Source organism: Cibotium barometz, chromosome 13 (assembly GCF_041138505.1).
Source record: "Cibotium barometz isolate CiBa-2024 chromosome 13, ASM4113850v1, whole genome shotgun sequence".
Lineage (NCBI taxonomy): Eukaryota > Viridiplantae > Streptophyta > Polypodiopsida > Cyatheales > Cibotiaceae > Cibotium > Cibotium barometz.
This window is the reverse complement of record NC_141058.1, coordinates 23,758,189-23,769,138: the sequence shown is the minus strand read 5'-3', so window position 1 is coordinate 23,769,138 and position 10,950 is coordinate 23,758,189. Positions and strand designations below refer to the sequence as shown.

The window sequence follows — 10,950 nt, the reverse complement described above, 5'->3', positions numbered from 1 at the left end:
ACTTTTATCACCTATGAGGTGTAAAGGTGGAGAGTAGCTAGGCTAAAATAGTGGAGATAATTGAGCACCTAAAAGAGGTATATTCCAAATGTTGAGAGGCGCTAGAGGATGCTCCTAAATTAAGAGAAAATGGTAGGCTAGATGCTTGGTAAATCTTCTTCACCAAAGAGCACTTACAGCAAGGATAAATGGTAGAAATAACCACAAGAAAATAGCTCATGTTTGGCACATTATTTCTAACACCTTCCCATGAAATCAAACATGGGTAAAGATAAAATAAGATAGCTAAGATGTCCTAGGATTGAATTCCCCTCCCACAATCAAAAATTGGATACAAAGCTTAGGATATTATGGGTATGATGACCAAGGTGAGGCTCCATAAAATAAAAGTCGGTGATTCATAAACAAAAGATGCCCATATAGAAAGATGGTACATCAAAAGCTCCTTGGTTTACAATGCCACAAGAAAAGTATTTAAGCCTTAAAACAAATAAGGGAAATAAAGTGAGAGCTAAATAGACTAGTTCCATGATGGAAAATCAAAAAGCATAATCTCCAAAAGAAAAGAAGGCCTCATGATGTTCCACTAGATGGTGCTGCACTTCTTCTTCTCCATATGAGTAGCCAGCCTTTGAAAAACAAGCTTTGTCTTTATCTTTGGTCTTCAGAATCCTCGAGAGCACAAGCATTTTTGAAATAGTGTTCTCTTGAATAAAAAGTCCATAAAGTAAACATGACACATGTAGCATACAAACCATATAAGAACACAAAGGCCAAATAAATACTCCATATAAGTCCAAAGAAAAATGAACATAACTAATAAATCAAGATAATTATTGTTCCATTTCATTCATTGATCTCTCCGGAAGAGCCTTGGCAAATTCAAGGCCTTTCTTATGGTTCGGTAGACTTGTATCGAAGTAGCGCATCATGTACTCTTTGAAAGTGGCTCCTTGGTACACGCATGGGTAATCATGGTTAATGAGCTCAGGAATAGGAGCAATAAATTCTTCCTCTGGAGGTCCAAATGTAAAGGGAAGAGAGATCCGTAACTTGTTTTGATTAGCTATGACACGATGGGGAGAGGATCTATACCGTCCATTTGTCAAGATCTGCAGAGCAGCAAGGTGACACCTGTAAGACCTTTTAATTATTATTATTATTTTTGTATTTAGGGAAGGTACATTTCTTTATATCCACTCCTTGGGTGGGATATAAAGAAGGTTGAGAGGAAGTTCATTTCTTTATATCCCACTCCTTTGGAAGAAGGGAGGGATTAGTGTAATAAATTATATTATATAAATATCTCACACCTTACGTGAGGTTCGTTTCTTTTTAATCCAATTGTTGGGTGGGGAGGGGGGTGGGGGAGGTGTGGTTGTTGGCAAAGGGGAGGGGAAGGGAGTATTGATCCCATGCGACTGTTGTTTGGCGAAGAGGAGGGGGAGTATTGATCTGCACTCCTTGCTCCCAATATCTTTGAGCTACCGTAATATATCGTATATATATCCTAAGAGAGGTGGTTATAACATAGGTTGAAGATGTCACAAACCTCCATTTGATCCGCCAAGAGAACCACAAAAACGTTGGGTCGATACTTGAGTTCAACCCATTCACCAGATGGGGACTGCACTTGTAAGCCGCCAACCTCATCTTGTAAGAGGCAGGTAAGAGTGCCCACGTCTGTGTGCTCTTTGAAGCCGATAGTAGCAGCATTGGGGTCCAAGCACGGAGGGTAAAAGTTGAGGGTGAGGACTACTCTCTCAATTGTGGGAAGCCCTTTTTTGCTTTTGTGGTTATCCATGCTTTCCTTCCCAATAAGGCTCTCGAACACAGCATCGTACAAATCATTGCCAAGCTTTTGTAGATCATGCCCAAAGTCGAGAAGGCTTTCCCTACACACATAACCATCCAAACAAGACCCACATTGGTCATACATTTCCTTATTCAAAGATCCGAAAAGAATGGTGAGCTTTGCTTTTATAGCAAGTGAGCTCTATGTTTTGTGCAATGATCCGATCAACCCAAAGTGTTAAGTAGCACAATGTCGACCTTATTAAACAAAAGTAATCCTCAATTAATGACCCCTAATAACAGTTCAAGGCACTACCCGAAGATTTCACGGGAGTCTTGGAAGCCGTCGCAGATGCCAGGGCGGCGGCGCACCTTCAGGATTTCCAGCCAGTTGGTGGTGAGCTCGTTGCTCATGAAGTTCATGCCATCGTCCCACCTCGTCATTGTGAAAGCCCGCTTGGCCTCGGCCGGCTGCTCGTAGAACTTCCGAGCGGCCACCCACATGCCCTCGATCACGCGATCGGGCACCCCGTGATGCACCACCTGCTCATTATTATCATACGACGATACTGACTGATTAATAAATCAATCAAGCGAATACCTCCCTCTCAACAAAATATATGCTGCTTGACGTAAATAAGGAGGTAGTGTGTGTGTGTTATACCTGGAAGCAGCCCCACTCCTCGCACGCACGGGAAAGCTCCTGCAGCACAGCGCTGCGCCCGTCGCCTAACAAGCCCTGGATGTCGATGGTGGGAGGAACTTCGCGAGCCGCCATGTCGATGTCGGTAGTGTGTGCTCTCTAATGATAATAATAATAATAGTTAGGATTTTCCCTTAGTGTAAAGGAAAAAAAAAATTACCCACTGGCTGGCTGCTGCACGAGATAAAAGGATAAGTTATGGGTGGGGTGTGCTGTGCCACACATCATAGCACGAGATAAAAGGACAAGTTATGGGTGTGCTCTCTAATAGCCACACAGCACAGCAGGACAAGTTATGATGGGTGTGCTCTCTAATGGTTTTTTTTTTTTTACTATTGGCTGCTGCACGAGATAAAGGATAAGTTATGGGTGTGCCACCACACAGCACAGCACCAGATAAAGGACAAGTTATGGGTGTGCTCTCTAATAGCCACACAGCACAGCAGGACAAGTTATGATGGGTGTGCTCTCTAATAGTTAGGATTTTCCCTTAGTGTAAAAAGAAAAAACTGTCCTTCAATGTAAATATCAACTTCTTAAATTGAGAAAATCCGGTTGGTTGTAATTTGCTAAGGCTTGAATTTATTGATTCAACAATTTTTAAGTTTCAGTTATAAGACCATGGTGGGTAACGTATGCATTTTTTCAATAAAAACCATTTCAACTTGATGGTTGTCCTTTGTTTCATTGGTTAGAAAAGCAAGTTTAATTTCTGCTATTGTGGCCCCCACTTCTCTTCAATAAAGAGGAAAAGAAGGGTTCCAAAAACATTTCTTTCTGTACTTATAACCATTTATATTTTTTGAAGAGGAGAAATACGTTTCCTCTTCAATAAAGAGGAAAAGAAGGGTTCCAAAAACATTTCTTTCTGTACTTGTAACCATTAATATTTTTTGAAGAGGAGAAAAACGTTTCCTTAAGAACCAAGGATTGCATCCTTAAACAACTTGTCCTTCACACATTCATAACCCTTATAAAATAATAGCAAAAGAAAGGGTTCCAAAAGCATAGGTTGGTACTTCAAGTTATTATTTTTGACATGAATACAAAGGATTCTTAAAGCAACGACTACTAATATTTTTGGACGTGAAAAGAATAGCTTCTTAAAGCAAGGACTATAGTTTTAAATTATGCGTTGTTAGTCTCATCCTAGATTTTGCCTTATATGAGATTCACCATGACATTCACTATTCTGTTTACACATGTATAGGTATGCTATAAATTTCACCTTATATAAGATTCACTATTCAAGTATTTTTACACACATGTGTACAGACGAAGCATCTCTCACTCTCTCTCTCTACACACACACACACACACACACACAAGGTGAGTAAGATAGATACATGAGAGAGAGAGAGAGAGAGAGAGAGAGAGAGAGAGAGAGATGATATGATAAAGCTCAATTGAGAGAAAGTATTACATGACTCAATGATGGTTGATCGATTAATGATGAAACCCTTTCATGAGTACATACATTTGTAGGCTAGTAGACTTATCCTTTGACCTATACAAATCACACACACACACACACACACACTTTGTTGGATTCAAGGTGGATCGGAGCACACATTAAACCTCATTCTTAAGCATAATCAAACTAAGCTGAAGTCAGTAAGAATGCACTAACTAAATGAGAATAATGTGGGCGAGATTAAGTTGTAAAATGAGAACATATCTTATTGAAAATGAGAGGCCTAATATATAGGCAAGTACATTGAGAGAGAGCCAAGCTCTACTTTTATCACCTATGAGGTGTAAAGGTGGAGAGTAGCTAGGCTAAAATAGTGGAGATAATTGAGCACCTAAAAGAGGTATATTCCAAATGTTGAGAGGCGCTAGAGGATGCTCCTAAATTAAGAGAAAATGGTAGGCTAGATGCTTGGTAAATCTTCTTCACCAAAGAGCACTTACAGCAAGGATAAATGGTAGAAATAACCACAAGAAAATAGCTCATGTTTGGCACATTATTTCTAACACCTTCCCATGAAATCAAACATGGGTAAAGATAAAATAAGATAGCTAAGATGTCCTAGGATTGAATTCCCCTCCCACAATCAAAAATTGGATACAAAGCTTAGGATATTATGGGTATGATGACCAAGGTGAGGCTCCATAAAATAAAAGTCGGTGATTCATAAACAAAAGATGCCCATATAGAAAGATGGTACATCAAAAGCTCCTTGGTTTACAATGCCACAAGAAAAGTATTTAAGCCTTAAAACAAATAAGGGAAATAAAGTGAGAGCTAAATAGACTAGTTCCATGATGGAAAATCAAAAAGCATAATCTCCAAAAGAAAAGAAGGCCTCATGATGTTCCACTAGATGGTGCTGCACTTCTTCTTCTCCATATGAGTAGCCAGCCTTTGAAAAACAAGCTTTGTCTTTATCTTTGGTCTTCAGAATCCTCGAGAGCACAAGCATTTTTGAAATAGTGTTCTCTTGAATAAAAAGTCCATAAAGTAAACATGACACATGTAGCATACAAACCATATAAGAACACAAAGGCCAAATAAATACTCCATATAAGTCCAAAGAAAAATGAACATAACTAATAAATCAAGATAATTATTGTTCCATTTCATTCATTGATCTCTCCGGAAGAGCCTTGGCAAATTCAAGGCCTTTCTTATGGTTCGGTAGACTTGTATCGAAGTAGCGCATCATGTACTCTTTGAAAGTGGCTCCTTGGTACACGCATGGGTAATCATGGTTAATGAGCTCAGGAATAGGAGCAATAAATTCTTCCTCTGGAGGTCCAAATGTAAAGGGAATAGAGATCCGTAACTTGTTTGGATTAGCTATGACACGATGGGGAGAGGATCTATACCGTCCATTTGTCAAGATCTGCAGAGCAGCAAGGTGACACCTGTAAGACCTTTTAATTATTATTATTATTTTTGTATTTAGGGAAGGTACATTTCTTTATATCCACTCCTTGGGTGGGATATAAAGAAGGTTGAGAGGAAGTTCATTTCTTTATATCCCACTCCTTTGGAAGAAGGGAGGGATTAGTGTAATAAATTATATTATATAAATATCTCACACCTTACGTGAGGTTCGTTTCTTTTTAATCCAATTGTTGGGTGGGGAGGGGGGTGGGGGAGGTGTGGTTGTTGGCAAAGGGGAGGGGAAGGGAGTATTGATCCCATGCGACTGTTGTTTGGCGAAGAGGAGGGGGAGTATTGATCTGCACTCCTTGCTCCCAATATCTTTGAGCTACCGTAATATATCGTATATATATCCTAAGAGAGGTGGTTATAACATAGGTTGAAGATGTCACAAACCTCCATTTGATCCGCCAAGAGAACCACAAAAACGTTGGGTCGATACTTGAGTTCAACCCATTCACCAGATGGGGACTGCACTTGTAAGCCGCCAACCTCATCTTGTAAGAGGCAGGTAAGAGTGCCCACGTCTGTGTGCTCTTTGAAGCCGATAGTAGCAGCATTGGGGTCCAAGCACGGAGGATAAAAGTTGAGGGTGAGGACTACTCTCTCAATTGTGGGAAGCCCTTTTTTGCTTTTGTGGTTATCCATGCTTTCCTTCCCAATAAGGCTCTCGAACACAGCATCGTACAAATCATTGCCAAGCTTTTGTAGATCATGCCCAAAGTCGAGAAGGCTTTCCCTACACACATAACCATCCAAACAAGACCCACATTGGTCATACATTTCCTTATTCAAAGATCCGAAAAGAATGGTGAGCTTTGCTTTTATAGCAAGTGAGCTCTATGTTTTGTGCAATGATCCGATCAACCCAAAGTGTTAAGTAGCACAATGTCGACCTTATTAAACAAAAGTAATCCTCAATTAATGACCCCTAATAACAGTTCAAGGCACTACCCGAAGATTTCACGGGAGTCTTGGAAGCCGTCGCAGATGCCAGGGCGGCGGCACACCTTCAGGATTTCCAGCCAGTTGGTGGTGAGCTCGTTGCTCATGAAGTTCATGCCATCGTCCCGCCTCGTCATTGTGAAAGCCCGCTTGGCCTCGGCCGGCTGCTCGTAGAACTTCCGAGCGGCCACCCACATGCCCTCGATCACGCGATCGGGCACCCCGTGATGCACCACCTGCTCATTATTATCATACGACGATACTGACTGATTAATAAATCAATCAAGCGAATACCTCCCTCTCAACAAAATATATGCTGCTTGACGTAAATAAGGAGGTAGTGTGTGTGTGTTATACCTGGAAGCAGCCCCACTCCTCGCACGCACGGGAAAGCTCCTGCAGCACAGCGCTGCGCCCGTCGCCTAACAAGCCCTGGATGTCGATGGTGGGAGGAACTTCGCGAGCCGCCATGTCGATGTCGGTAGTGTGTGCTCTCTAATGATAATAATAATAATAGTTAGGATTTTCCCTTAGTGTAAAGGAAAAAAAAAATTACCCACTGGCTGGCTGCTGCACGAGATAAAAGGATAAGTTATGGGTGGGGTGTGCTGTGCCACACATCATAGCATGAGATAAAAGGACAAGTTATGGGTGTGCTCTCTAATAGCCACACAGCACAGCAGGACAAGTTATGATGGGTGTGCTCTCTAATGGTTTTTTTTTTTTTACTATTGGCTGCTGCACGAGATAAAGGATAAGTTATGGGTGTGCCACCACACAGCACAGCACCAGATAAAGGACAAGTTATGGGTGTGCTCTCTAATAGCCACACAGCACAGCAGGACAAGTTATGATGGGTGTGCTCTCTAATAGTTAGGATTTTCCCTTAGTGTAAAAAGAAAAAACTGTCCTTCAATGTAAATATCAACTTCTTAAATTGAGAAAATCCGGTTGGTTGTAATTTGCTAAGGCTTGAATTTATTGATTCAACAATTTTTAAGTTTCAGTTATAAGACCATGGTGGGTAACGTATGCATTTTTTCAATAAAAACCATTTCAACTTGATGGTTGTCCTTTGTTTCATTGGTTAGAAAAGCAAGTTTAATTTCTGCTATTGTGGCCCCCACTTCTCTTCAATAAAGAGGAAAAGAAGGGTTCCAAAAACATTTCTTTCTGTACTTATAACCATTTATATTTTTTGAAGAGGAGAAATACGTTTCCTCTTCAATAAAGAGGAAAAGAAGGGTTCCAAAAACATTTCTTTCTGTACTTGTAACCATTAATATTTTTTGAAGAGGAGAAAAATGTTTCCTTAAGAACCAAGGATTGCATCCTTAAACAACTTGTCCTTCACACATTCATAACCCTTATAAAATAATAGCAAAAGAAAGGGTTCCAAAAGCATAGGTTGGTACTTCAAGTTATTATTTTTGACATGAATACAAAGGATTCTTAAAGCAACGACTACTAATATTTTTGGACGTGAAAAGAATAGCTTCTTAAAGCAAGGACTATAGTTTTAAATTATGCGTTGTTAGTCTCATCCTAGATTTTGCCTTATATGAGATTCACCATGACATTCACTATTCTGTTTACACATGTATAGGTATGCTATAAATTTCACCTTATATAAGATTCACTATTCAAGTATTTTTACACACATGTGTACAGACGAAGCATCTCTCACTCTCTCTCTCTACACACACACACACACACACACACAAGGTGAGTAAGATAGATACATGAGAGAGAGAGAGAGAGAGAGAGAGAGAGAGAGAGAGAGATGATATGATAAAGCTCAATTGAGAGAAAGTATTACATGACTCAATGATGGTTGATCGATTAATGATGAAACCCTTTCATGAGTACATACATTTGTAGGCTAGTAGACTTATCCTTTGACCTATACAAATCACACACACACACACACACACACTTTGTTGGATTCAAGGTGGATCGGAGCACACATTAAACCTCATTCTTAAGCATAATCAAACTAAGCTGAAGTCAGTAAGAATGCACTAACTAAATGAGAATAATGTGGGCGAGATTAAGTTGTAAAATGAGAACATATCTTATTGAAAATGAGAGGCCTAATATATAGGCAAGTACATTGAGAGAGAGCCAAGCTCTACTTTTATCACCTATGAGGTGTAAAGGTGGAGAGTAGCTAGGCTAAAATAGTGGAGATAATTGAGCACCTAAAAGAGGTATATTCCAAATGTTGAGAGGCGCTAGAGGATGCTCCTAAATTAAGAGAAAATGGTAGGCTAGATGCTTGGTAAATCTTCTTCACCAAAGAGCACTTACAGCAAGGATAAATGGTAGAAATAACCACAAGAAAATAGCTCATGTTTGGCACATTATTTCTAACACCTTCCCATGAAATCAAACATGGGTAAAGATAAAATAAGATAGCTAAGATGTCCTAGGATTGAATTCCCCTCTTACAATCAAAAATTGGATACAAAGCTTAGGATATTATGGGTATGATGACCAAGGTGAGGCTCCATAAAATAAAAGTCGGTGATTCATAAACAAAAGATGCCCATATAGAAAGATGGTACATCAAAAGCTCCTTGGTTTACAATGCCACAAGAAAAGTATTTAAGCCTTAAAACAAATAAGGGAAATAAAGTGAGAGCTAAATAGACTAGTTCCATGATGGAAAATCAAAAAGCATAATCTCCAAAAGAAAAGAAGGCCTCATGATGTTCCACTAGATGGTGCTGCACTTCTTCTTCTCCATATGAGTAGCCAGCCTTTGAAAAACAAGCTTTGTCTTTATCTTTGGTCTTCAGAATCCTCGAGAGCACAAGCATTTTTGAAATAGTGTTCTCTTGAATAAAAAGTCCATAAAGTAAACATGACACATGTAGCATACAAACCATATAAGAACACAAAGGCCAAATAAATACTCCATATAAGTCCAAAGAAAAATGAACATAACTAATAAATCAAGATAATTATTGTTCCATTTCATTCATTGATCTCTCCGGAAGAGCCTTGGCAAATTCAAGGCCTTTCTTATGGTTCGGTAGACTTGTATCGAAGTAGCGCATCATGTACTCTTTGAAAGTGGCTCCTTGGTACACGCATGGGTAATCATGGTTAATGAGCTCAGGAATAGGAGCAATAAATTCTTCCTCTGGAGGTCCAAATGTAAAGGGAATAGAGATCCGTAACTTGTTTGGATTAGCTATGACACGATGGGGAGAGGATCTATACCGTCCATTTGTCAAGATCTGCAGAGCAGCAAGGTGACACCTGTAAGACCTTTTAATTATTATTATTATTTTTGTATTTAGGGAAGGTACATTTCTTTATATCCACTCCTTGGGTGGGATATAAAGAAGGTTGAGAGGAAGTTCATTTCTTTATATCCCACTCCTTTGAAGATGTCACAAACCTCCATTTGATCCGCCAAGAGAACCACAAAAACGTTGGGTCGATACTTGAGTTCAACCCATTCACCAGATGGGGACTGCACTTGTAAGCCGCCAACCTCATCTTGTAAGAGGAGGCAGGTAAGAGTGCCCACGTCTGTGTGCTCTTTGAAGCCGATAGTAGCAGCATTGGGGTCCAAGCACGGAGGGTAAAAGTTGAGGGTGAGGACTACTCTCTCAATTGTGGGAAGCCCTTTTTTGCTTTTGTGGTTATCCATGCTTTCCTTCCCAATAAGGCTCTCGAACACAGCATCGTACAAATCATTGCCAAGCTTTTGTAGATCATGCCCAAAGTCGAGAAGGCTTTCCCTACACACATAACCATCCAAACAAGACCCACATTGGTCATACATTTCCTTATTCAAAGATCCGAAAAGAATGGTGAGCTTTGCTTTTATAGCAAGTGAGCTCTATGTTTTGTGCAATGATCCGATCAACCCAAAGTGTTAAGTAGCACAATGTCGACCTTATTAAACAAAAGTAATCCTCAATTAATGACCCCTAATAACAGTTCAAGGCACTACCCGAAGATTTCACGGGAGTCTTGGAAGCCGTCGCAGATGCCAGGGCGGCGGCGCACCTTCAGGATTTCCAGCCAGTTGGTGGTGAGCTCGTTGCTCATGAAGTTCATGCCATCGTCCCGCCTCGTCGTTGTGAAAGCCTGCTTGGCCTCGGCCGGCTGCTCGTAGAACTTCCGAGCGGCCACCCACATGCCCTCGATCACGCGATCGGGCACCCCGTGATGCACCACCTGCTCATTATTATCATACGACGATACTGACTGATTAATAAATCAATCAAGCGAATACCTCCCTCTCAACAAAATATATGCTGCTTGACGTAAATAAGGAGGTAGTGTGTGTGTGTTATACCTGGAAGCAGCCCCACTCCTCGCACGCACGGGAAAGCTCCTGCAGCACAGCGCTGCGCCCGTCGCCTAACAAGCCCTGGATGTCGATGGTGGGAGGAACTTCGCGAGCCGCCATGTCGATGTCGGTAGTGTGTGCTCTCTAATGATAATAATAATAATAGTTAGGATTTTCCCTTAGTGTAAAGGAAAAAAAAAATTACCCACTGGCTGGCTGCTGCACGAGATAAAAGGATAAGTTATGGGTGGGGTGTGCTGTGCCACACATCATAGCACGAGATAAAAGGACAAGTTATGGGTG

At 40.6% G+C, this 10,950-nt stretch overlaps 3 protein-coding genes across 3 annotated transcripts; all 3 read right to left on the bottom strand.

Annotated features, from left to right (window-relative positions):
- Positions 1 to 545: 545 nt before the first annotated feature.
- Positions 546 to 2,214, bottom strand: LOC147632520 (protein DMR6-LIKE OXYGENASE 2-like). Its single transcript, XM_086806875.1, has 3 exons — positions 2,111 to 2,214; positions 1,553 to 1,895; positions 546 to 1,112 (listed from the first exon to the last, which is right to left on the bottom strand). The coding sequence occupies exons 1-3, from the start codon at positions 2,206 to 2,208 to the stop codon at positions 834 to 836; spliced, it is 720 nt and encodes a 239-aa protein (XP_086663001.1). The 5' UTR covers positions 2,209 to 2,214; the 3' UTR covers positions 546 to 833.
- Positions 2,215 to 4,777: 2,563 nt separating this feature from the next.
- On the bottom strand, positions 4,778 to 6,915 carry LOC147632519 (fe(II)/2-oxoglutarate-dependent dioxygenase 4-like). Its single transcript, XM_086807007.1, has 4 exons — positions 6,693 to 6,915; positions 6,345 to 6,571; positions 5,787 to 6,129; positions 4,778 to 5,346 (listed from the first exon to the last, which is right to left on the bottom strand). The coding sequence occupies exons 1-4, from the start codon at positions 6,804 to 6,806 to the stop codon at positions 5,068 to 5,070; spliced, it is 963 nt and encodes a 320-aa protein (XP_086663133.1). The 5' UTR covers positions 6,807 to 6,915; the 3' UTR covers positions 4,778 to 5,067.
- Positions 6,916 to 9,025: 2,110 nt separating this feature from the next.
- On the bottom strand, positions 9,026 to 10,950 carry LOC147632518 (fe(II)/2-oxoglutarate-dependent dioxygenase 4-like). The gene is made up of 4 exons (XM_086807006.1): positions 10,654 to 10,950; positions 10,306 to 10,532; positions 9,745 to 10,090; positions 9,026 to 9,580 (listed from the first exon to the last, which is right to left on the bottom strand). Exons 1-4 carry the CDS (start codon positions 10,765 to 10,767, stop codon positions 9,302 to 9,304), a joined length of 966 nt encoding a protein of 321 aa, XP_086663132.1. The 5' UTR covers positions 10,768 to 10,950; the 3' UTR covers positions 9,026 to 9,301.

Excerpts from the sequence above, each read along its gene's own strand:
- LOC147632520 (XM_086806875.1), bottom strand. The coding sequence starts at position 2,208 with ATGAGCAACGAGCTCACCACCAACTGGCTGGAAATCCTGAAGGTGCGC. Across the intron at positions 1,896-2,110 it reads GACTCCCGTGAAATCTTCGG|GGAAAGCCTTCTCGACTTTG; the intron begins GTAGTGCCTTGA and ends TTATGTGTGTAG. Across the intron at positions 1,113-1,552 it reads TCTTGGCGGATCAAATGGAG|ATCTTGACAAATGGACGGTA; the intron begins GTTTGTGACATC and ends GCTGCTCTGCAG.
- LOC147632519 (XM_086807007.1), bottom strand. The coding sequence starts at position 6,806 with ATGGCGGCTCGCGAAGTTCCTCCCACCATCGACATCCAGGGCTTGTTA. Across the intron at positions 6,130-6,344 it reads GACTCCCGTGAAATCTTCGG|GGAAAGCCTTCTCGACTTTG; the intron begins GTAGTGCCTTGA and ends TTATGTGTGTAG. Across the intron at positions 5,347-5,786 it reads TCTTGGCGGATCAAATGGAG|ATCTTGACAAATGGACGGTA; the intron begins GTTTGTGACATC and ends GCTGCTCTGCAG.
- LOC147632518 (XM_086807006.1), bottom strand. The coding sequence starts at position 10,767 with ATGGCGGCTCGCGAAGTTCCTCCCACCATCGACATCCAGGGCTTGTTA. Across the intron at positions 10,533-10,653 it reads AGGAGTGGGGCTGCTTCCAG|GTGGTGCATCACGGGGTGCC; the intron begins GTATAACACACA and ends AATAATGAGCAG. Across the intron at positions 10,091-10,305 it reads GACTCCCGTGAAATCTTCGG|GGAAAGCCTTCTCGACTTTG; the intron begins GTAGTGCCTTGA and ends TTATGTGTGTAG.